The 25,344-nt window shown below is 43.6% G+C and overlaps 1 protein-coding gene across 1 annotated transcript in view; it reads left to right on the top strand.

The window, feature by feature from the left end:
- The window catches only part of RIMKLA (ribosomal modification protein rimK like family member A), a 113,057-nt gene extending 89,094 nt beyond the window's left edge, over positions 1–23,963 (top strand). The window contains exon 5 of the mRNA XM_077457917.1: positions 19,639–23,963. Within this exon, the coding sequence (XP_077314043.1) occupies positions 19,639–20,084 (446 nt within the window). The 3' untranslated portion in view covers positions 20,085–23,963. The remainder of the gene's footprint in view (positions 1–19,638) is intronic.
- Positions 23,964–25,344: the final 1,381 nt, after the last annotated feature.

Below are 25,344 nucleotides of genomic sequence, written 5' to 3'. Positions count from 1 at the left end.
CATTTTGTCGTGTTACAATCAAAAACGTAAATGTATTTTATGTGATAGATCAACACAAAGTGGCACATAATTGTGAAGTGGAAGGAAAACAATAAATGGCTTTCAGATTTAAAATTTTTTTTTTACAAATAAATATCTGAAAAGTGTGGTGTGCATTTTGTATTCAGCCCCCTTTACTCGGATACCCCTAACTAAAATCTAGTGGAACCAATTGCCTTCAGAAGTCACTTAATTAGTAAATAGAGTCCACCTGTGTATAATTTAATCTCAGTATAAATATAGCTGTTCTGTGAAGCCCTCAGAGGTTTATTAGAGAACCTTAGTGAACAAACCGCATCATGAAGGCCAAGGAACACACCAGGCAGGTCAGGGATAAAGTTGTGGAGACGTATAAAGCAGGGTTAGGTTATATAAAAATATCCCAAGCTTTAAATATCTCACGGAGCACTGTTCAATCCATCATCCCAAAATGGAGAGTATGGCAAAACTGCAAACCTACCAAGACATGACCGTCCACCTAAACTGACAAGCCGGGTAAGTAATGCACTAATCAGAGAAGCAGCCAAGAGGCCCATGGTAACTCTGGCTGGAGGAGCTGCAGAGATCCACAGCTCAGGTGGGAGAATCTGTCCACAGGACAACTATTAGTCGTGCACTCCACAAATCTGGCCTTTATGGAAGAGTAGATAATGAGCGGCCTCACATAAAGAAGGAACATATATAAAATATCAATGTGCACCCTCATCCCAATTTAACTGGAAAAATAGAATCGAGATCTCTGGTCTCCAATCAGAGATGTCAAAAGGGTGTGAGCAAGGGGACTATCACAGGGCACGTACATCTGTTCAATCAATATGAAAAAGAGCAATATTCCATAAAAATGATTTATTAAAAATACTAAATATTACAGCTTCGGGTAAATATCACATTTTCATAAGGTAAGGTGAGGTAAATCGACTAGTTTCGCTTCTCAGCTTCTTCAGGATATTACCTACATCTAAAAGATACATCAGTTTAATAATAAATATAGAAACGAAGAAAGCCATAATCACATAACAATGCATATAACAATTCAATAAAGGAGACAATTTTATAACATACAGTGAGAGTGTGGTCTTACCTCTCTACCCCTACCCCTACGTCAACCGAAGCCCTGATTGGGGGGGAGGAAAAAGAATCCTTCCCTTTTACCCCAAATGTCGACCTATATCCAAACAAGGTAATTTTAATTGTTTTTATTTTTGTATTTGGTAAAATAAGGGGTAGTGAAAGTGAATGCATAGAATAGAAAAATATTTAAAAAAAGTGATAAGGAGAGAAACCAATCCCAAGAAAAGACTAGAAAGTGAAACAATACACGCCCAGAAACCAAGCTTGGAAAACCACCACTGTGATAAAAATCCTACTCTGGATTAGTATGATCCATATATTAAACCCATTACCATATCAGGGGTTGCAAACCACCCCTCTAAAGGTAAAATTCAAGCTCAAATGTAATTGTGAAAGAATAGTGCTGATACCAATGTAGTAAGTGGGAAAGAAAAGAAGGAAACATATTCTCATAAAATTCCTGTGTGGAAAACAGGAGAAAAGAACAGGATCATCAATCAAGAAGAGTAGTTACCAGTACAATCAGTTGTTTGGACAAAGAATGGACCTGGGGTTACGTAGCTAAGTACAATTATAAACCCCTATAGGTAGCACAGGGCACATTGATGTGTAAGGAGTAGGGATGAGCCGAACACCCCCCTGTTCGGTTCGCACCAGAACCTGCGAACAGACCTAAACTTCGTGTGAACTTTAGAACCCTATTAAAGTCTATGGGACTCGAACGTTCATAATCTAAAGTGCTCATTTTAAAGGGTAATATGCAGGTTACTGTCCTAAAAAGTGTTTGGGGACCTGGGTCCTGCCCCAGGGGACATGGATCAATGCAAAAAAAAGTTTTAAAAACTGCCGTTTTTTCAGGAGCAGTGATTTTAATAATGATTAAAGTGAAACAATAAAAGTGTAATATTCCTTTAAATTTCGTAGCTGGGGGGTATCTATAGTATGCCTGTGAAGGGGCGCATGTTTCTGGTGCTTAGAACTGTCCCTGCACAAAGTGTCATTTGTGCAGGAAAAAAAGTCTTTTAAAATCACTTGCGGCTAAATTGTCGGGTCCCGTAATACAGAGAACACTCAATGAGTGTTCTCTGCATTAGCCGACAATTCATTCATTCATTGATAAAAAAATAAAAAATAAAAAGCGTGGGGGTTCCCCTAAATTCAATTACCAGGCCCTTCAGGTCTGACATGGATATTAAGGGGAACCCCGTGTCAAATTAAAAAAAAAAATTGACGTGGGGGTCCCCCTAAATATCCATAACCAGACCCTTCAGGTCTGATATGGATATTAAGGGGAACCCCGCATCAAATTTAAAAAAAAATTGACGTGGGGGTCCCCCTAAAAATCCATATCAGACCCTTTATCCGAGCACGCAACCTGGCAGGCCACAGGAAAAGAGGGGGGGACGAGAGAGCGCCCCCCCTCCCTCCTGAACTGTACCAGGCCACATACCCTCAACATTGGGAGGATGCTTTGGGGGTCTGTGACCCCTCAAAGCACCTTGTCCCCATGTTGATGAGGACAAGGGCCTCATCCTCACAACCCTGGCCGTTGGTTGTGAGGGTCTGCGGGCAGGGGGCTTATCAGAATCTGGAAGCCCCCTTTAACAAGGGGACCCCCAGATCCCGCCCCCCCTGTTTGAAATGGTAAGGGGGTACAAAAGTACCCCTACCATTTCACAAAGAAAGTGTCAAAATGGTTAAATAAGACAAACACACTTTTGAAAAATTCCTTTATTGAAAATAAAAAAAAGATTCCAGCGGTGCTAATCCACTCTTGCTATCCAGCGACGGGTCTCCGGGGTCCAGCGATGGATGATCATATCCAGCGACGGGGTATCTCTCAGTCCAGCGCTGTCCATACATCCTTCTTCTGTCTCCACTCCGGAGACACTGCAGAGATCCCAGCGCTGACGTTTCTTATATTAGGAGGGCGGGGCCACCCGTCACCTGACCCCGCCCCTCTGACGCTGGAGAGGGAAGCCAGGGGTTCCCCAGTGACGTGTGGGTGACCCCGCCCCCTCTGATGTAACGCAGGTTTCCGTTATATCAGACCCTTTATCCGAGCATGCAGGTTTCCGTTACATCAGAGGGGGCGGGGTCTCCCACACGTCACTGGGGAACCCCTGGCTTCCCTCTCCAGCGTCAGAGGGGCGGGGTCAGGTGACGGGTGGTCCCGCCCTCCTAATATAAGAAACGTCAGCGCTGGGATCTCTGCAGTGTTTCCGGAGTGGAGACAGAAGAAGGATGTATGGACAGCACTGGACTGAGAGATCCCCGTCGCTGGATATGATCATCCATCGCTGGACCCCGGAGACCCGTCGCTGGATAGCAAGAGTGGATTAGCACCGCTGGAATCTTTTTTTTATTTTTTTTATTTTTAATAAAGGAATTTTTTCAAAAGTGTGTTTGTCTTATTTAACCATTTTGACACTTTCTTTGTGAAATGGTAGGGGTACTTTTGTACCCCCTTACCATTTCAAACAGGGGGGGGGGCGGGATCTGGGGGTCCCCTTGTTAAAGGGGGCTTCCAGATTCTGATAAGCCCCCCGCCCGCAGACCCTCACAACCAACGGCCAGGGTTGTGAGGATGAGGCCCTTGTCCTCATCAACATGGGGACAAGGTGCTTTGAGGGGTCACAGACCCCCAAAGCATCCTCCCAATGTTGAGGGTATGTGGCCTGGTACGGTTCAGGAGGGGGGGGGGCGCTCTCTCGTCCCCCCCTCTTTCCTGCGGCCTGCCAGGTTGCGTGCTCGGATAAAGGGTCTGATATGGATTTTTAGGGGGACCCCCACGTCAATTTTTTTTTCAATTTGATGCGGGGTTCCCCTTAATATCCATATCAGACCTGAAGGGTCTGGTTATGGATATTTAGGGGAACCCCCACGCTTTTTTATTTTTATTTTTTATTTTTTTATCAATGAATGAATGAATTGTCGGCTAATGCAGAGAACACTCATTGAGTGTTCTCTGTATTACGGGACCCGACAATAGCCGCAAGTGATTTTAAAAGACTTTTTTTCCTGCACAAATGACACTTTGTGCAGGGACAGTTCTAAGCACCAGAAACATGCGCCCCTTCACAGGCATACTATAGATACCCCCCAGCTACGAAATTTAAAGGAATATTACACTTTTAGTGTTTCACTTTAATCATTATTAAAATCACTGCTCCTGAAAAAACGGACGTTTTTAAAACTTTTTTTTTGCATTGATCCATGTCCCCTGGGGCAGGACCCGGGTCCCCAAACACTTTTTAGGACAGTAACCTGCATATTACCCTTTAAAATTAGCACTTTAGATTTCTCCCATAGACTTGTATAGGGTGTTCCGGCTTTTCGAATTTGCTGCGAACAGCCCAAATTGTTCACTGTTCGCTGAGCAGGCGAACAGGCAATGTTCGAGTAGAACATGAGTTCGACTCGAACTCGAAGCTCATCCCTAGTAAGGAGTGAACCAAACTCCCAATTGCAATCAGTTGGTGAGTGGGAGCAACTATAGAAAATTGTAAGACAAAAATTGTAAGACTGTGTGTCCTGTGCATCCATGCCGATTGGATCCACGGGACACACAGAGCTGCCAAACGATCGGTGAGTGAGGAACTGGGTGGACATTTAGTAATTTTAACTTTGATTTGGTATTTTCAGCCCTAACTATGGTGTATTACCATTCTTGTCTTACAATTTTCTATAGTTGCTCCCACTCACCAACTGATTGCAATTGGGAGTTTGGTTCACTCCTTACATATCAATGTGCCCTGTGCTACCTATAGGGGTTTATAATTGTACGTAGCTACATAACCCCGGATCCATTCTTTGTCCAAACAACTGATTGTACTGGTAACTACTTGATTGATGATCCTGTTCTTTTCTCCTGTTTTCCACACAGGAATTTTATGAGAATATGTTTCCTTCTTTTCTTTCCCACTTACTACATTGGTATCAGCACTATTCTTTCACAATTACATTTGAGCTTGAATTTCGCCTTTAGAGGGGTCGTTTGCAACCCCTGATATGGTGATGGGTTTAATATATGGATCATACTAATCCAGAGTAGTGGTTGTTTTCCAAGCTTGGTTTCTGGGCGTGTATTGTTTCACTTTCTAGTCTTTTCTTGGGATTGGTTTCTCTCCTTATCACTTTTTTTTAAATATTTTTCTATTCTTTGCATTCACTTTCACTCCCCCTTTTTTTACCAAATACAAAAATAAAAACAATTAAAATTACCTTGTTTGGATAGAGGTCGGCATTTGGGGTAAAATCCCCCTCCCAGTCGCCGGGAAGGATTCTTTTTCCTCCCCCCCAATCAGGGCTTCGGTTGACGTAGGGGTAGGGCTACAGAGGTAAGACCACACTCTCACTGTATGTTATAAAATTGTCTCCTTTATTGAATTGTTATATGCATTGTTATGTGATTATGGCTTTCTTTGTTTCTATATTTATTAATAAACTGATGTATCTTTTAGATGTAGGTAATATCCTGAAGAAGCTGAGAAGCGAAACTAGTCGATTTACCTCACCTTACCTTATGAAAATGTGATATTTACCCGAAGCTGTAATATTTTGTGTTTTTAATAAATAATTTTTATGGAATATTGCTCTTTTTCATATTGATTGAACAGATGTACGTGGCCCGTGATAGTCCCCTTGCTCACACCCTTTTGACATCTCTGATTGGAGACCAGAGATCTCGACTCTATTTTACCCTTTATGGAAGAGTGACAAGAAGAAAGCCATTGTTGAAAGAAATCCATAAGAAGTTGATGGGAAAATACAGAGAAATCTTAGAAGAAAACTTGTCTACAAAAGACTTGAGACTGGGAGGAGGTTCACCTTCCAGCAGGACAATGACCCTAAACATACAGCCAGAGCTACAATGGAATGGTTTCGATCAAAGCATATCCATGTGTTAGAATGGCCCAGTCAAAGTCCAGACCTAAATCCAATTGAGAATCTGTGGCAAGACTTGAAAATTGCTGTTCACAGACGCTCTCCATCCAATCTGACAGAGCTTGAGCTATTTTGCAAAGAAGAATTAGCACAAATATCACTCTCTAGATGTGCAAAGCTGGTAGAGACATCCTCAAAAAGACTTGCAGATGTTATTGCAGTGGGAGGTGGTTCTACAAAGTATTGACTCAGTGGGGCGCCATACAAATGTACATCACACTTTTCACATATTTATTTGTAAAACATTTTGAAAACTGTTTATCATTTTCCTTACACTTCACAATTATGTGCCACTTTGTGTTGGTCTATCACATAAAATCCCAATATAATACATTTACGTTTTTGGTTGTAACATGACAAAATGTGGAAAATTTCAAGGGGTGTGAATACTTTTTCAAGGCTCTGTAAATATAGCCAGCCCGCAGGCTGAATAGAAAAAAAAGAACATCTAACTAATACCCCCATCCTTGTTACACAGCATGGATGGACAAATCTCTCACTGTGGCTATTTTATTTTGACAGCCATCCCTGTCAGCTATCAAAATACCCTAACAGTGGCTGCATCTGATGGAAATGGGTACTGTTTGGCTGACAATCTTCTGCTCCTTTGATTTTTCTATTGAAAGATGTTGGGCTGCAGGCGGCCAACCAGGCCACCCACTTCACGAATCTCAGCCGGTTCATCAGAAACTGGATGAAATTTCCAGCTTTAGTTCAATCAGTGCTGAGCTAGCGTGGTTAACAGAATTGCCCCCCCCCCCCCGCTACTGCTGTTTGGCCACACTGGAGATAAATACATCATTATCTGTGATTGGCAGCTCCCAAGACCACCACCATCATCATTACTCGTGCAGGGCCAGGAGGTAAGCATGAATATCCTATTCTCAGTGGAACACATACAAACAACTGCTCGCAGCACGACAGATAGGCACACTCACAGCAGAAGGGACGGTAGCAACTTAGCAAAAGCAGCTTGTATAGGAACACCCACAAATTGGGCTGCATACAGGGGTGAAGCTCACAGGCAATAAAAACATACAGAAATTTGTGTTTTTTTTTTTCTCAAGTGCAGATAATTTTTTAAACATGAAATAATAGACCAATAGGTAACTTATAGTCCTTATGAGACTTCTTTTTGAAATTCTAAATTTTATATATATATATATATATATATATATATATATATATATATATATATATATATATATATATATATATATATATATTCAATTCTTTTTAGTACTTTCGAGACATCTTTGCAACCTTTACTGGTTTACAAACAATTGGTATACGCCTATATGTAGCCGCTATTGGAGAAGGTAAAATCTTTGGTCCAGCGGAAGAAAGAAATGAAGATCTTATCCTATTCTGTGAAATGCAAAATATACTTTGGTTATCATAAAGCAAGGAAGGCAGATTTATTTTTAGCAGAGTCTGACTCATTATGGGCTGACTCAGCTCTGCATTTCACATCATGGGATTCCCCTCATTACAAGTGTCTATCTCTTTACAACAAGGCTTTGGCTATTAAAGACTTAGAAAACGAATTCAATAGAGAAGTGAAGTCCATCATGAACGCTGTCCATGAAATCACTGAATGTTGGAAATCAACTCCAGTTACTTTTTTTAGAGTTCTACATAACCCTATGCAGGTGCAGTAAGTCTGCAGCCTTCTGTCACATGACCCTATGCTATGCAACCTCTCCTTAATACTTCCGTTTTTGGGTGAGTATGCAGAGGGGTCAGAGAGAGGGTGGTGCTGGAACCAGGGAATACCTTGGCCGTTTTGGCAAAATGCATTGGAGACAATAAGGAAGTCAACATTTGTAGATTTTAAGTGTGCAGTGGTAGAATCAAAATGATATCTAAGTGCCTTGTGCGCTGTTATGTGCTAGAAAAAGCTTCTAACTAACCTGTGAGAACTCTCATATATGTGTTCTGATTACCAAATATTTGTTGGTGCAGCGCTATTGTGTCCAACAATAAATCAAAAAATTGTTTTCCAATTCAATCTTTCCACCAATAAAAGTTTTTTATTTTTTATTTTTTTTAAGTTATGTTTAGCACCACCCTTGTAGGATTTGCTAGTGTCCCGGGTCCCCACTGCTGCACATCCAGTCACATAGCATTTCCTTCACACATTCCAACACAGAAAACAGTCCTTGGCTTGGCTTGATGTTTTACATTGAAAGAGAAGTATGGGGTTGTTTTTTTTTTTCCAATATCATACTTACCTAGGTGGATGCAGCATCGGTCCAATGCTGCATCTGTACCCTGGTGCCTCTACACTGAGAACCGAGCGATCAAACACTGCTGACAGCTCCATGAGCAGAGAGCTGCAGACTGTCAGTCAACAGTTCTCTGCTCACTGGATCCCGACTTCCATTGTCGTGATGACGCAGACCCTGGTCTGACTTCTGTGACGTCAGCAGAGAGCAGACTTCAGCCTGTCTGCTGAAAATGGGTCACAGGAGTGCAGAAAGAATTGCACTCCTGTAATCCACAGGAGAATTACAGCCAAATGAGCTTTGGCTATACTTCTCCTTTAACCACTTGCCGACTGCCGCACGACGATGTACGTCGACAGAATGGCACGGGCAGGCATATGGGCGTACCTGTACGTCCCTGCCTTCCCGCTGGTGGGGGGCCCGATCGGGCCCCCCTGGTGCCAGCGGCGGTCGGTATCGGTTCAGGAGCGATCCGGGATGAGGGGGCGGCCATTCGTTCATGGCCACCCCCTCGCGATCGCTCCTGACGAATGGAAGTGAGGCGTGACATCACTTCCTCTCCTGTAATGTAAACACAGGCAGAGGAAGTGATGTAATCTCTCCTCCATGTCGGTATTTTTCGTTCCGGCACCGAGGAGAGAGGATCGGTGAGTTGCACCAACACGACACTACACAGTAGAACATGCCAGGCACACTCTCACCCCCCCTTCACCCCCCGATCACCCCCCCAATCACCCCTGCCCCCCCAGTCACAGTGACACCAATTGCATTTTTTTTTTTTGCATTGGTGTCATTTGTGACTGTAATAACTGTTAGGGCAGTTAGGGTTAGCCCCCTTTAGTTCTAAGGTACCCCCCTAACCCCGCCAATAAAGGTTTAACCCTGTGATCACCCTCCGTCGCCAGTGTCACTAAGGCTGGGTTCACATTGCAGCGGTTTATGAGAACGGATGTGATTCGCAACGCACTGCAGTGCAAATCACATCTGATCTCTGTGCGATTCGAGTTCAGCCATACAGATACTATGGCTGAATTTGCGTCGCACCCGCCGCACCCGCCGCAAATTCGCACGGGACCCTTTTTTTGGTCCGCAGCAGAATCGGATCGCATGGGTGTTCACACCATGCGATCCGAGTTTGCAGATCGCACTGCGATATGCGAACTGATCTGGGGGTGTCATTAACATTTCACTGACACTCCCAGCAGTTCGCATAGGGCAGTGTGAACTGCCGCCGGGAGGCATGCAATGCGGGAACCTGCCGCGGATTCGTGGCGTTCCCGCATCGCTCCAGTGTGAACCCAGCCTAATAAGCGATCGTTTTTCTCATCGCTGTATTAGTGTCACAGGTGACGCTAGTTAGGCAGGTAGGTATTTAGGTTCGCCGCAGCTTTTTATAGCGCCAGGGACCCCCATATACTACCGCATAAAGCCCCCTGATTGCCCCCTAGTTAACCCTTTCACCAGTGATCACCATATAACTGTTACAGGTGACGCTGGTTGGTCAGTTATTTTTTTATAGTTTCAGGGCACCCGCCATTTATTACCTAATAAAGGTTTAACCCCCTGATCACCCGGCGGGTGATATAAGTTTGAGGGTCAGATAAGTTTTGCGTCGCCCCAGGCAGCGTCAGGTTAGTGCCAGTACCGCTAACACCCACGCACAAAGCATACACCTCCCTTAGTAATATAGTATCTGATCAGATCTATATTAGCGTCGCCAGCAGTTTAGGTTTCCAAAAACGCATTGTTAGCGGGATCAGCCCAGATACCTGCTAGCACTTGCGTTTAGCCCCTCCGCCAAGCCCAGACCAGCCCACCCAAGTGCAGTATCGATCGATCACTGTCACTTACAAAACACAACACACATAACTGCAGCGTTTGCAGAGTCAGGCCTGATCCCTGCGATCGCTAACAGTTTTTCTTGTAGCGTTTTGATACAGTCGCTGACAGCCTAGGTGCTTTTTTACCTGTGAGTCTCACTAGTGTACCCCTAAATGTAGGGGTGTCTACTTTCCAAAATGGGGTAATTTGTGGGGGTTTTGTGCCATCTTGGCATTTTATGGCCTTCAAAACTGTAATAGGTAGTGAGGAGTAAAGTCAAACATTTACGCCCTTAGAAAGCCTGAAGGCGGTGCTTGGTTTTCGGGGCCCCGTACGCGGCTAGGCTCCCAAAAAGTCCCACATATGTGGTATCCCCGTGCTCAGGAGAAGGAGCAGAATTTATTTTGGGGTGTCATTTCACATATGCCCATAGCATGTGTGAGCAATATATCATTTAGTGACAACTTTGTGAAAAAAAAATAAAAATAAATAAAAGTTTGTAATTTTCCCGCAACTTGTGCCAAATATAAAATATTCCATGGACTCAACATGCCTCTCAGCAAATAGCTTGGGGTGTCTACTTTCTAAAATGGGGTCATTAGTGGGGGTTTTGTGCCATCTTGGCATTTTATGGCCTTCAAAACTGTGATAGGTAGTGAGGAGTGAAATTACAAATGTATGCCCTAAGGCCGCGTACACACTTTGTCCGTCCAACAGTTTCGGCAAACAGTCCGCTCAAACTTAGCATGGACGGACATGGCCACACACGACGGACGAACAGTTTGCTGAAACCGTGCGCGATGACGTGAACGGCACGTACGACGGGACGAAAAATACGACGTCCTATACACTGCATTATAGCTTTCGGCGTGAAAATCCTTTCTGAGCATGCGCGCAACTTTGTTTGACGAACAAGCCTACACACGGGCGGACTGTTCGCTCAAACAAGGTTTCAGCGGACAGTTTTTCGGAATTTCCGAAAAACCTTGTCCGTCCAACTGTCCGCTGAAACTGTCCGCTGAAAGCCCACACACGAGCGGACTGTCCGCCCAAACACTGTTCAGCGGACAAAGTTGGGCGAACAGTCCGCCCGTGTGTACGCGGCCTTAGAAATCCTGAAGGCGGTGCTTGGCTTTCGGGGCCCCGTACGCGGCTAGACTTCCAAAAAGTCGACCACATGTGGTATCCCCGTACTCAGGAGAAGCAGCAGAATGTATTTTGGGGTACAATTCCACATATAACCATGGCATGGGTGAGCAATATATCATTTAGGGACAACTTTGTGTAAAAAAAAAATGTTTTTGTCATTATTCAATCGCTTGAGGCAAAAAAATTAAATATTCAATGGGCTCAACATGCCTCTTATCAATTTCCTTAGGGTATCTACTTTCCAAATGGGGTCATTTGGGGGGGTTTTGTACTGCCCTGACATTTTAGCACCTCAAGAAATGAGCTAGGCAGTCATAAACTAAAAGCTGCGTAAATTCCAGAAAACGTACCTTAGTTTGTAGATGTGACAACTTTTGCGCAAACCAATAAATATACAGTTATTGACTTTTTTTTTACCAAAGACATGTGGCTGAATACATTTTGGCCTAAATGTATGACTAAAATTGAGTTTATTGGATTTTTCTAATAACAAAAAGTAGAAAATATCATTTTTTTTCAAAATTTGCGGTCTTTTTACGTTTATATCGCAAAAAATAAAAATCGCAGAGTCAGTCAAATACCTTTAAAAGAAAGCTCTATTTGTGGGAAAAAAAGGACGCAAATTTTGTTTGGGTACAACATTGCATGACTGCGCAATTACCAGTTAAAGCAGCGCAGTGCCAAATTGTAAAAAGACCTCTGGTCATTGACCAGCAAAATGGTCCGGTCTGAAAGTGGTTAAGGGATGATAACTTGGATATTATGGGATGCCCAACTAGAAAAACAGAAAGTTGAACAAAGGGACATTACAAAAAGTCCTCTATTGCCTTCCTCCTGCATAAACTTGGTTTTCTCAGCACATAATCTGCTGCTCACTACTGTGGGAACTAGTAGGATGTTACAAGTTCAGTAAAGGCCCAATTATAGGCAGAAACTCTCAGTTCCTTGACAAAGTAATCCTTCGGTTTCCCTGTGACCATTGATCCCAGCTCCACTTGCTTTCAGAAAATAATAGCCCACCTGGCTGCCACCAGCCACGCCTGGCTGATCTCCCTCTCAGTCAACTGACTGACTTTCTGCCCCAGTCCTGCCTGAATGGCGCACACACACATGGAGTCCTCCCAGGGCAAGGTTAGTTGAAGACTTGGCACTACGTCTTCAAGAGAGATCTGCTGCAGATGGCAGTCTTTCCCCTTGTCTGTCCCTGCACCATGTTGATCTACTCACTGTCTCTCCTTGCTCATTCCTCCTTCTTGCTGCTTCTCCGGCATTGATCCTTCCACTGCCTTCTGTTTTAGGATACTTCCAGTCCAGCTTTCCTGAACATCCGGGTTGAGGCACCCCCACCACCCCTGTAAGGAGTCCCCCCCAAAGCCACGGACACCCTATCCTCAGCACTGCTTCTCCATCTTTCATCTGACCCTTCTGCTGGTATGGCCCATGTCTATTTATGCGGTTGTCCCAGCCCCATGCCAGCCCTCTGAAGATTGGCTCAGGTGCCATTAATTTTAATGGCAGCGTCTCCTAACCCCTGCCCTCTAGTTCTAGAAGGTTCCCCAACCTTCCAGACATAATTGGGAGGCACCAGAGTGCTGCCAGGATGAGTCATACAGCCCTGGCCTCTAGTAACCCTGACCCAATTCAATGACTCAGGTTATTCCTGGCCAGAAGGGGCTTTTTTCTTGTCTCAACACTAGAGAGTGCTACATGTGTGATTCCTTCACTCTTTCCACATCTTGCAAATCTCCTAATGGTTCTAATTTTTCACTCTCTCTATAGAAGTGCCTCATGGTGACTCCATGCCTGCTTGTGCTGCGGCCTTTGTGGCTATCTCCATTGAGTTACCCACCACGGCTCCCGGTTGGGGGTGTATATTGGACGGCTTGCGGCACCCACCTACTAGACCACTAGTGCACTCACCTAAGTGAGTAAGCATGTATTAGGTGTGGGTGATTTGTCTACCCCACCCTTTTTCATGCGTTTTTATTATTATTTTTATTTTTCATTTACCTTACTTCTGAATATCATATTACTCTTTATTATAGATTGAACACGTGCTCTGCTCCTGATGAGTGGTACAAAGGCCACGAAACGTGCGTAGAGCTATTATATGCCGTGCTTCTTTTGAATACATTCAGATTCTGACGTTACTATACATTACCCTAATTGGTGCACAAAGACCTTGGTCCTGCAGGCATTATGCTACATATGCTTTTATTCAATCCTGCTGCGGTGAACTTTGGAGTTTTATTATGATACTTTGTGATATTCATGTTATTATCATGTTGTACTATTATTATCACTATTACCATTATCATGTATTGTTTATTACTTTGTTTATCATTGTATTTATCTCTTGTAAATCCAACTGCAACGATTAATAAAATTCCTATTAGTTCACCTTGTACTCTCTTGCTACCACATACTTCATGTAAAGTCCCAATGCAGTGGCGGCCCGTCCATAGGGGGCGCCCGGGCGCCGCCCCCCCTGTGTGGTAAAAAAAAAAAAAAAAAAAAAAAAAATGTAAAAAAAAAAAAAAAGTTTTAAAACTGGCCCTTTAAAAAAAAAAAAAAAAAATTTCTTTAAGGAAGTGCTCGAGCGCCGGTCACACTGCACGCCGGGAAATGCCACGCCAATGCAATCATGAGATTGCAGGCGTGGCGCTTCATTTGCGGGCGTTTAGCCCGCCTCAGGGCGCTTTCTGAAGCGCTGAGTAGCTTCCGCCCGGCGCTGTAGTATGTGTTACTACGGCCGGGCGGGCAGTTTGATTGACATCTGAGTTGACTCAGATGTCACTTCCTGTCTTCTCTCTCCCATCTCACCTGAGAGAGGAAACAGGAAGTAAGAGGAGAGGAGCGGTGTGAGGAGCGGCTGCGGAGAGCACACAGTCAGGTAAGGTGTGTGTGTGTCATTGACATGGGAGGATCTATACACATTGTTGTCTCCAGGGAGGTTGTGTGTTCTATTCCGATCTATAGAAATCTCCCTGTAGTGTTATCCCTCATCATCATTCACAGGGTTCAAAGATTACTCTGCATGTCACCAGTACTCTATGAACAGTGCTGGGCTCTGGAGAGGTACAGGTCAGTCTACGGATTCTGAAGAAGGGAGGACAGATCAGTCTAGTCTACTTACACAAGTGATGCTGTGCAGAAGAGCAGAGCTGCATATCCTGTGATCGGAGGTGTCAGTGTGGCTAGACGTGCACCCTCCTCTCCTCTCCTCTCCTCTCCCAGGACAAGGTTACACGGCACCTGACACCCTCCCTGTACATTTAATAGAGCTTATTCAGGGGGCGGGGCCACACCACACTGACACTCACATGATCCGGAAGTTCAATCCATGAATTGAAATGTATACATAGAATGTGCTGGAGAGAGATCGGCAGCACTCTAGTGTACATAGTGTGTGCTGGGGAGAGAGAGATCAGCACTCCAGTGTACATAGAGTGTGCTGGAGAGAGATCAGCACTCCAGTGTACATAGTGTGCTGGAGAGAGATCAGCACTCCAGTGTATATAGAGTGTGCTGGAGAGAGATCAGCACTCCAGTGTACATAGAGTGTGCTGGAGAGAGATCAGCACTCCAGTGTACATAGATTGTGCTGGGGAGAGATCAGCACTCCAGTGTACATAGTGTGTGCTGGGGAGAGATCAGCACTCCAGTGTACATAGATTGTGCTGGGGAGAGATCAGCACTCCAGTGTACGTAGATTGTGCTGGGGAGAGATCAGCACTCCAGTGTACATAGTGTGTGCTGGGGAGAGATCAGCACTCCAGTGTACATAGTGTGTGCTGGGGAGAGATCAGCACTCCAGTGTACATAGAGTGTGCTGGAGAGAGATCAGCACTCCAGTGTACATAGTGTGTGCTGGGGAGAGATAAGCACTCCAGTGTACATAGATTGTGCTGGGGAGAGATCAGCACTCCAGTGTACTTAGTGTGTGCTGGGGAGAGATCAGCGCTCCAGTGTACATAGTGTGTGCTGGGGAGAGAGAGATCAGCACTCCAGTGTACATAGTGTGTGCTGGGGAGAGATCAGTACTCCAGTGTACATAGAGTGTGCTGGGGAGAGATCGATCAGCACTCCAGTGTACATAGAGTGTGCTGGAGAGAGATCAGCACTCTAGTGTACATAGAGTGTGCTGGAGAGAGATCAGCACTCTAGTGTACATAGAGTGTGCTGGAGAGAGATCAGCACTCTAGTGTACATAGAGTGTGCTGGAGAGAGATCAGCACTCCAGTCATTGACCCTAACTTGCTTTCAGCTAATAATATGGAGCTCTGATACACTGAGGTGTCTTAGCCAGTTAGTCAAGATCTTGGCCAATATTTTTATACCTGTATTTAAGAGAGAGATCGAAAAATAATTGTGTGGTAGATTATGAGCATGATAAGCATGCCCATAGCTAGAATGTTAAACTAGGCACAAAGAGGAGAGGAGAGCAGTGGTAGATTTTTGTTTCAATTTTGATAAACAGAATTGGATCTGTACTATGCAATACACTGCTGAGCATGATTTACAGATTCTCTTATCTATAATAAATGTTGCTTATACACAGCTCAGAAATAAATTGTAGCCACCTGCACATAGTGGTAATATCCATATGTGGCCAAATATTCCAAACTTGGAAATGGACTGAAGTTGAACAAATATGATTGGAATCTGAATAAAGTGAACAGTGCATTGAATTTTAAATCTGAAATGCTAGCCAGTTTAAATCATGTTCATTTAGATAAATATAACAAAAATAAATTGTTTGTTCTGGGTTTAGATATCCTTTAATGGCTTATATTCAGGGATGGTAACAGATTTGCTTAAGACTATAGAAAAGGCAGAATACTCTAACAATGAAATAATAATATCTAACTGTTACAATGTGATGCCAGAACACCCACGCAGATAAATCAGATGTAATAACGGGGCCTTTAACTATGTAAATTCATACTATAATCTTGGAAATTTCTGGGTGTGGCTTATGAGAAGTGGGAGGGGCCAACCGTGGATGGGCGGGGTCTTGCGCCCCCCCATCCTAAAACTTCACCAGCCGCCACTGTCCCAATGTCCCCCTTGTTCCCCTTGTTCCCCCCTTTTTTTTAATACAATAGGGATGGAAACGCATGACCTTACCAGGCCATGGTTTCATTTAAAGTCCTGTGGGATGGAAACACATGACCTTACCAGGCCATAGCTTCATTAAAAGTCCCAATTAATGTCCATTATGCATCACATGTGTGATTGTTGATCTCTCTGGTGCACTCCTTCTGGCGTTTAGATACCGTACTCTCACCTGAATTCCTTGACTCTACAAAAATGTATGGTCAAATATAACTTTAATTAAGAGTCCTAATTGTATAAGCCGATCGATCAAATCTCTTCACTCTGTAATCCTCTCCACTCTTTCTCTCCTCAACTCAGAGTACGTACGAAAATAGAAAAACTATATAGTGCCTTATTCTTTAGACCCCACAATCCTATTATACAAATACTACTCACATAATATAAAAAAACGACCGTGCTTTATTGTTTAATTCAGAGAAAAGCTTTTAATTCCACCAGTGCCACATTCACCACATGTGCCCTCACCTTGTCGCAATTTTTTATAGCCTTCTATTTATTCATAATATCCCTCCAAATCACATTGGTTGGTAGTAAATCGGTAATGTCCCTTTACATCCTCCTCCTCTTGTAGTTTTATTCAGTGGGTATGCAAAGAGAAATAGTGTCTTATCCTCAACCAACCATTAAACAACAAGTACTTTATGCAGTCTATTACTCACAAACAATGCTGTGAAAGTGCATTTGTGACATGCATCAAATGGTGCATTTTAAATTTAACACCCTCCACCAGGGGTGCTCTCCCCTGGATTGCATATGGAAAAGAGCCTTCCAGATTTTACAAGACCAGCATCTTTTTCTTTTAGGCACTCTTCAGTCTTCCCCTCCACTCAGCCCACATACAAAGTAGTAAAAGGCAAATATAGTGCTTTATCTCCTTAACCACTTGCTTACTGGGCACTTAAACCCCCCTCCTGCCCAGACCAATTTTCAGCTTTCAGCGCTGATGCACTTTGAATGACAATTGCACGGTCATACAACACTGTACCCAAATTACATTTTTATCATTTTTTTTCCCACAAATAGAGCTTTCTTTTGGTTTTATTTTTTGCTAAACAAAAAGTGCAAAAAAATATATAAAAAAAAATCATGTTTAATAGTTTGTTATAAAATTTTGCAAACAGGTAATTTTTCTCCTTCATTGAAATGCGCTGATGAGGCGGCACTGGTGGGCACTGATAGGCGGCACTGGTGGGCACTGATAGGTGGCACTGGTGGGCACTGATAGGCACAGTTAAGGCGACACTAATAGGCACAGATAAGGTGGCACCGATAGGCACAGATAAGGCAGTACTGATGGGCACAGATAAGGCGGCACTGATGGGCAAAGATGGGCACAGATAAGATGGCACTGATAGGTGGCATGGATGGGTGACACTAAAGGGCACTGATAGGTACTACTGATAGATGGGACTGATGGGCACTGATAGGTGGCACTGATAGGTGGCTCTGATAGGTGGCACTGCTGGGCACTGATGGGCGGCACTGATGGGCACTGGTAGATGACGCTGATGGGCACGGATATGTGGCACTGAGGTGCAGCAATGTTGTTGAGGCAGATTGTGGGCACTGATAGGTGGCACTGTGGGCACTGATAGGTGGCACTGTGGGCACTGATGGGTGGCACTGCTGGGCGGCACTTTTTTTTGTATCTGAGTGGTACTGGCAGGGGGCAGGTGGGCACTGATAAGCTGGCCGTGATCGGGACTAATGTCCCGAACACGGCCGCTGGTGATCGGCTTTTTTTTTCTCTGACAGCGCGAGGAGGAAAAATAGCCGATTACCGGCTCTGTTTTGTCACATGATCAGCTGTCATTGGCTGCCAGCTGATCACGTGGTAAGGGGTCGTGATCGACCCCTTGCTCGGATCCGTGATCAGGCGAGTCTCATAGACTCGCTGATCACAGAGCGCGCCGCGCGCGCCCCTCAGGGGGCACGCAGGCCGCTCGTGCACGGGATGACGTCAATAGAAGTAGTCCCGGCAAAGCAGGTCCGCGCTGTAGCCGTCATTCGGCTATAGAGCGGATCTCTAGAGGTTAAAAAGTATTATTTATTTCATACTCTGTAGAATAACACTCACATTTTCAAGTTAATACCATTGCCTCCTATATTTCCACAATGTATAGTCACTTTGTTTGCTCCTTTACAATAAATTACCCTCCACTCGCTTTAACACAGAACTTCAGCGCCATCTGTAGCTCCCCTCTTACACATTTCATCACCAATCACGTGACTTCCTCAAGGGGATCTTTTTGTAGGGTCAAGGAACTCATGATCTAAACCACAGAAGGAGTGCACTAAAGCAATGTTTCTCAACCTTTTTTCCGTCAAGGCACCCTTTACAAATTATGGACAATCTTGAGGCACCCCCCAAAATTATGGACAGTCTTGAGGCACCCCATTCTAAAATGTAAAAACTATTCCAATAGTATTACATAATGCAGCAACATCCACACACGTAGGACACTCAACATTAAATGTGATTTATTCTTCCAAAGCAAATACACTTTTGCAAAATGGTACTGACTAGTATTCCAATGTTTCTCTTCTCCCTCACTTAGCTAACACCGGTGGAAAGGGGCAAGGGAGGGTCAAACAAGGATGCTATGCAGGCGACTGACATCCTCCTTATCAGCTGATGATGTAATTGGTCATTAGAATGCTGGCAGCAAGAAGGTTGCAATGGTGTACAATAGAACCCTATGGCTTTGTGTAACTAAAAGGCAGGCTTCATCCACATGCCAGGGATATGCAAGTAGCGGACCTCCAGCTGTTGCAAAACTACAAGTCCAATCATGCCTCTGCCTCTGGGTGCCATGCTTGTGCTGTCAGAGTCTTGCTATGCCTCATTGGACTTGTAGTTCTGCAACAGCTGGAGGTCTGCTAATTGCATATCCCTGCCATATACCCTTTTCAGACAGTTTTTAGCCATTTTGCCAAGGCACCCTTGAAGAAACCTGAAGGCACCCCAGGGTGCTTGGGCACCCTGGTTGAAAAAGGCTGCACTAACGAGATCAACAATCACACAGATTTAAAAAAAAAAAAAAACTTTTATAGGTGGAAAGGCCTGAACTGGAAGGACATTTCAGCAATTGTTTGATTTATTGTTGGATACAATAGTGTGGCACCACATAACAGAAATTTGTTAAGTACACAGTGGGCTTTCTGTGGCATACGCAAGTTGCATTCATCTATCCTGGACCTGTTTTCATGCCAAAACGGGCATCAAAAATTTTTACTTTACATTTTTTTTTATTTCCTACAGGTGGTGTGGGTGTCACCTTCCCCCTCAGTGAACAAGGAAAACTGTTGGCAATGCAAGTGTCCAGCATCCTGGGAATGGATATATGTGGCATCGACCTTCTCCTGGACGACAACGGTTCCTTTGTGGTTTGTGAGGCTAATGCAAATGTCGGTTTCACAGAATTCGATCAGGCCTGCCAGTTAGATCTTGGTGGCATTATTGCCGATTACGCAATATCTCTCCTCCCCCGCTTACCGTCCAAAGAGGCACTTGGGCCTCCCACAGCATCCAGCCCTCCGGAGATTGGGGAGATGCAACCAAGCGCATCTACCAGCACGCTCAATGGCAGCGATGGATCGAGCTGTAGCCATGGTGTCTGTGACGTCAAGGAAATCCGGGATTCAAATGTGCCAAAGCCATGCAAATCTGCACTGACAGATCACATCTGCGATGGCGTCACAGAGTAAACTAACTACCTCTTTATTTTCAATGTAATCGAATGCAATCATCAGTCAAGGTGGCTCGCTAGGCTCATTGGGGGGCTTGTAGAGAAATGATGGAATGTATGTTCTGAGGTGAAAATATGTATTAATAATAATGCTGCTTCCTTATGTCTCATCAGTATTACTGATGGGATCAAATTTATTTTATTTGCACCTGTAGAACACCAGGGGGCTTATTTTATAGGGAAGCACAAGGCAGACTAGCCTTTATTGTTTTCAATGCAACAATGCAGCAACCAATCAAAGCTCAGTGTTCATGCATTCATCTGAATGGTGCCAGTAGTAGAACTATAAGCCTTCCAAATTCATAGATGTATATAGAACTGTGTCATATGGTGATGTCACTATCAAGGGTGTCTTTGCCGGTGGTGCTTTATTACAGAGCCAGATATTGCACAAGGAGGCAGGAGCCTAGGGCCCTGTGGATGTGTAGCGGGCCCAGCTACAACCTTCATGTTCCTGCAGTAAACCAATACAATTAGACCCGTCTTATCATTTCATAACGTAGGATGCACTTGTTGGCAGTCAATGCCTTACAGGGCTATTCCAGTAATGCAGATGGGGAGGCTTCTATATGACTATTGCAATCCTTGTCAATATTAATCAAAGAACTGGGAGGGGGAGGGTAGAGATGCTACCTATTCTCTATTAATCAAGCTCTGCTTTTCTGGTCAGCTGCAAGCCTTCATTGCTTCCTAGATGGTCTTTTTAATCATGTCATATTTTTTAATTTGAATCCCTTTCCTGGTATTGAGAGGTGAATGTGTTAAGCATGGCAGCAGTGCCATACTGTACACAAGCATCTGCACAGGGTGTGCCTGGGCACACCCTAAACACCCCTATGTGGCACAGACTCCCCCTGCTGCCTGGGCCCCTATGTCATTTACTGGCCCCTTCCTTTTGTGAATGAACACAGTGAGTGAGTGATCAGTACCAATCACCCACAGTGTGTATACACAACCGAAGCATAGTAAACTATGTTATAATGTATATACACTCACAGATGTGTGTTTGAGCTTTGGGGTACACATCCTAATGCAATAGGCTGCACACAACTTTGACTGTATATTTCATTGGTCGGTACAACTGCCAGTTTTTGGCACTTTTGGTGCTGTCTGTTGTTGGCATCTTACGAAAATGACTGTATAGTGCTATTATACAGTCAGCTTCAAAATGCAACCTAAGCTTGTTAATAATAAAACTGAAACAATTAGCATTTATAGAAATGATATAATGCCAGTTAGGCTCCATGCACAATGGGCTTATAAATCGCTGCTTCCACAGAAGTTTTGCATTTTGCCTGTAGAATCAACTCAGTGTTCTCCTATGTGTCCATGCATATTAGGACATTTAGAGGCATATTTTAAGTTCAACGTTTAGAGGTGGAAAAGAACCCATTCTGGGTCGAGTTTTCAGGCAGAAAAAACGATAAATGCTCCTTAAGGCGGGATTCACACCTATGCAGTTTTAGTGCTTTTTGCATTTTGCAGATTTGCACTACAGTCCATTTAACATGGTTTCCTATGGAACATGTTCTGTAGTGCAAATCTGCAAAATGCAAAAAGCACTAAAACTGCATAGGTATGTATCCAGCTTAAACGCCTGTACAAAAACGCTCTATATGAGCATTTTTTTCTGCTAAAGGGACTGCCGTTCTTGTAAGCTCAGTGTGCATAGACACTTAGGCTGGATTCACACCTATACAGTTCTAGTACTTTTTGCATTTTGCAGATTTGTACTACAGAATGTGTTCCATAGGAATCCATGGTAAATGGACTGTAGTGCAAATCTGCAAAATGCGAAAAGCACAAAAAATAGGTGTGAATCCAGCCTTAAGGTGATTACACACTATAAGAAGACCGGGGGACAATTGTCTGTTTTTTCCTTGATGTTTCACAGCAACTCAAAAGCAATGATAAAAATAATGTACAAATATTTCCATACGAGAAAGGATTTATTTATTCATTTATTTTTTGCTGTTAATTGTTTCTGATCATGTGCAGTCTTGTATCTGATTTTTCTCGTACAAAAACAATACACATTAAATGAAAACCATTAGTTCTGTTCAAAATGATGGAGCTTCTGAGATTTTCGTTTGGAAAGTCTGAATCGGATGTCGAAAGTTGTATACACACTATACGAAAATCGGAACGATCCTTGCTCGTTTTTCTTTCCGATTTTCTTATAGTGTGTACCTTATTTTAAAATGTAGCGCTAACTAGTTTTGGTAGGGGTACTGCCCCTGTTGGGTTTTCAAATTCTGTTTGTGTCCCCACTGGAGGAATTCACCCTCTCCATTTGCCCTGGTGACTACTTTGATTGGGACAGAAAGTAATGGGAAATGCGAAATTTTACAGTTGCCACCAGAACAAAAGGTGAGAAGAAGCCTTCCACTGGGAAAAGCTATTTTGGTGGCAGCTGGGGTCTTCCCTTTGAAGTGATCTCCTCTCACCTCCTATTAGGTCTTGAGGACAGGAGTTAAAGAGAAGACTTCCCCCATAGAAACACAGACAGCTGTAAAAAAATATAAAGAGGTTCTAACCATTCCCAAAACTAGAATGAAAGATTTGGGTCTAGAGATCCACAGTAGGGTGCTTACAAACAATAGAGATCGTTGGCCATTTATAAATGCTGTTTTCCGGAGATATCCAAGGTAGAGTTGCCACCTCATCCCTTTAAACCCGAACACCTTTGAATTACACAGGTTCTGAGGCTAATTAAATGCAGATAAGGCACCGAGTTTAATTACCACCTTAATCAGCCACAGAACCTGTGTAATTAATATGTGTTTGGGTTTAAAGGAATGAGGTGGCAACCATAATCCAAGGCCCGCAGCACTTCCCTCTTCATAGGTACATACCTGTATGCTCACCCCTTGCCATGTAATATCTGTAGACCAATGGTCATCAACCTCAGGGCCCACTAACAGGCCATGTTTGCAAGATAACAGGTGATATAATTTGCAGCTCAGTGATTGCAGTATTCTAGTCTGTATCTCCCCGAGGTAATACATAAAACCTGGCCTGTTAGTGGGCCCTGAGGACAGGGTTGATGGCCACTGCTGTAGAATAGATGACTTTAAATGCTGCCTTTGAGTGGATCAGTGACATCTGCTGCTGACATTTCTATGTGGGTGTTTTTTGCTGCCATGATTTTTGTCCTGGACATATTACAGTATAGTTTTGTTTGGGCACGTTCAGTGTTTGTCTCAGTGATATTATTAGAATGGCTATTACCAGCATCGTTTTCATTGTGACAATATTAGTGGTGCTAAAGGTATTGGATAGGGATGAGCTCAGGCATGTTCGCCAGGAAGTGAGTGCAGCGCTGCGCTAATCACAGGCAGTGAGACATTGCTTCGATGTGCGGCTGCAGAGATCGGGCAATGTCTCACTGCCTGTGATTAGCGCAGCGCTGCGCTGCGCTCACTTCCTGGCGGGCCCTGCATGTGTTCTATGCAAACACGCCTGAGCTCATCCCTAGTATTGGACTATTGATGAGTGAAATTAAGAGTTTTCATTTTCCTGAAAATCAGGAGATTTTGGCCAAATTTCGGAATTTTGGCAAAATGCTTTGGAGTGACAAGTGAAGGGAAAATTACTGGGCTTTAAATGGCTCCTTGAGAAGTACGGACATTGCTTCCATCTATCTTGGACCTGTTCTTGTGCCAGAAAATGTTCACATAGTAGTCTCATTATTTAACATTTAACTTTTCACAGATAGAGATAAAACAGATTATAAAACGGGTATAAATAACAACACAAATTATAATCAAAAATGGGAAAAATGCAAAGAACAATAAAGGAAATAAACTAAACTACCCTGGTTACAAAAATATGCATATTCTAAATAAGAGATTAATAAACGAGATCTTCTTTTTTTTTTTGCAAACAAATTTTGCCATGCAAGTTAAAGTCTATGTTTATTAAAAAATAATAATAATATCTGCACAAGGGACATTACTTACTATCATTGTGATGTGTCCTTTGTGCTGCTGGCTCCTGGTCTACTATAAATGTCCCTACTCCATTTTCTTGCCTACTCCCACAGTCCCACCGCTGTAATCTTCCAGTGCTGACAGGATTACCAGAGCCAAGGGAGCTGTGACAGGCTCTCATCAAGAATACCTGGCTATGCCCTTCCTTTCCATCCACCCTCCTCCATTCATAGAAGCCATGCTATTGCATCTATGAATGAACTGGAGGAGGTGCAACTTTCGTTCATCCACTCCTCCTCCATTCATTTATCATGTTTCCTTCACAAAAGCTATAGTAACAGATTCTATGAATGGAGGAGGTGGACGGAAAGGGTGAGCACTTGAACAGCTACCTCAGCTCTATTAATCACAGCTGCATTGGAAGATTATGGTGGCATGGATGGGGGGAATCGAAGGAGGAAGATTTCTACCAAACCATGAGACAGCCGCACTCAAGGGACTCATGACGGCATATAAATATATCTATCTATCTATCTATCTATATATATATATATATATATATATATGTTTTACTCAGCCTTTAATGAGTGAAATTGAGAGTTTACACTTAAAGGAGATTTTGCTAAGGTAAAAATCAGTAATTCTGCAGCAAAATCAATTAAACCAAAATCTTTTTGCTCATTCTCATGTATAACTAATGTTCAGGTTCGGATTACAGCTGGAGGTTAAGTTGAGACTGTGGGTCCAGTTTTCTTATTTCCTGTTGTAATCAATATATTTTCTTACCAGAGACTGTAGAACTCAGAAACACCACCTAGTGTTCCTCAAAACACACAAAGCACTTTGAAAGATGCTTACAAAGGTGAATGTATAACCACTTGCCAAGCATTTTTAGGAGCTTCTGGTGTAAATGAGGAAATGTTTAGGCATTTGGTTGAGGTATGTGTTTTGTGGTTTGGTTCAGTTAAGGGGTAGATTCAGGCATAGCACGAACACTGCCATTGCCGATCTTTTAAAATTTCAAGGCGCCTGGCTGTCAGGCTGATCCAAAGGCTTTAGTGCCTTCTGAGTTACTGACGAGGAAGAAGTATGCAGATCAGGAATTCTGAACCCACTCCATTTGCTTAAAATTTGTTCTGACTAGAAGCAGGGCTGTCTTAATGAGTGGGCACAACTGGGCACTGCCCAGGGGCCCCTGTACTTTCCCTACAGCAGTTGATCCTTGAGCCCACGCTGCCCCAAAATTGGGGGCCCCATGATGGCACTGAGAGTGATGGACACATCGGG

The sequence above is a fragment of the Lithobates pipiens genome, unplaced genomic scaffold, assembly GCF_037356315.1.
Source record: "Lithobates pipiens isolate NorthernLeopardFrog02 unplaced genomic scaffold, aLitPip1_a1.2 Scaffold_27, whole genome shotgun sequence".
Taxonomy (NCBI): Eukaryota; Metazoa; Chordata; class Amphibia; order Anura; family Ranidae; genus Lithobates; species Lithobates pipiens.
The sequence above is the reverse complement of the archived record's forward strand: the minus strand, read 5'-3'. Positions and strand labels throughout refer to the sequence as shown.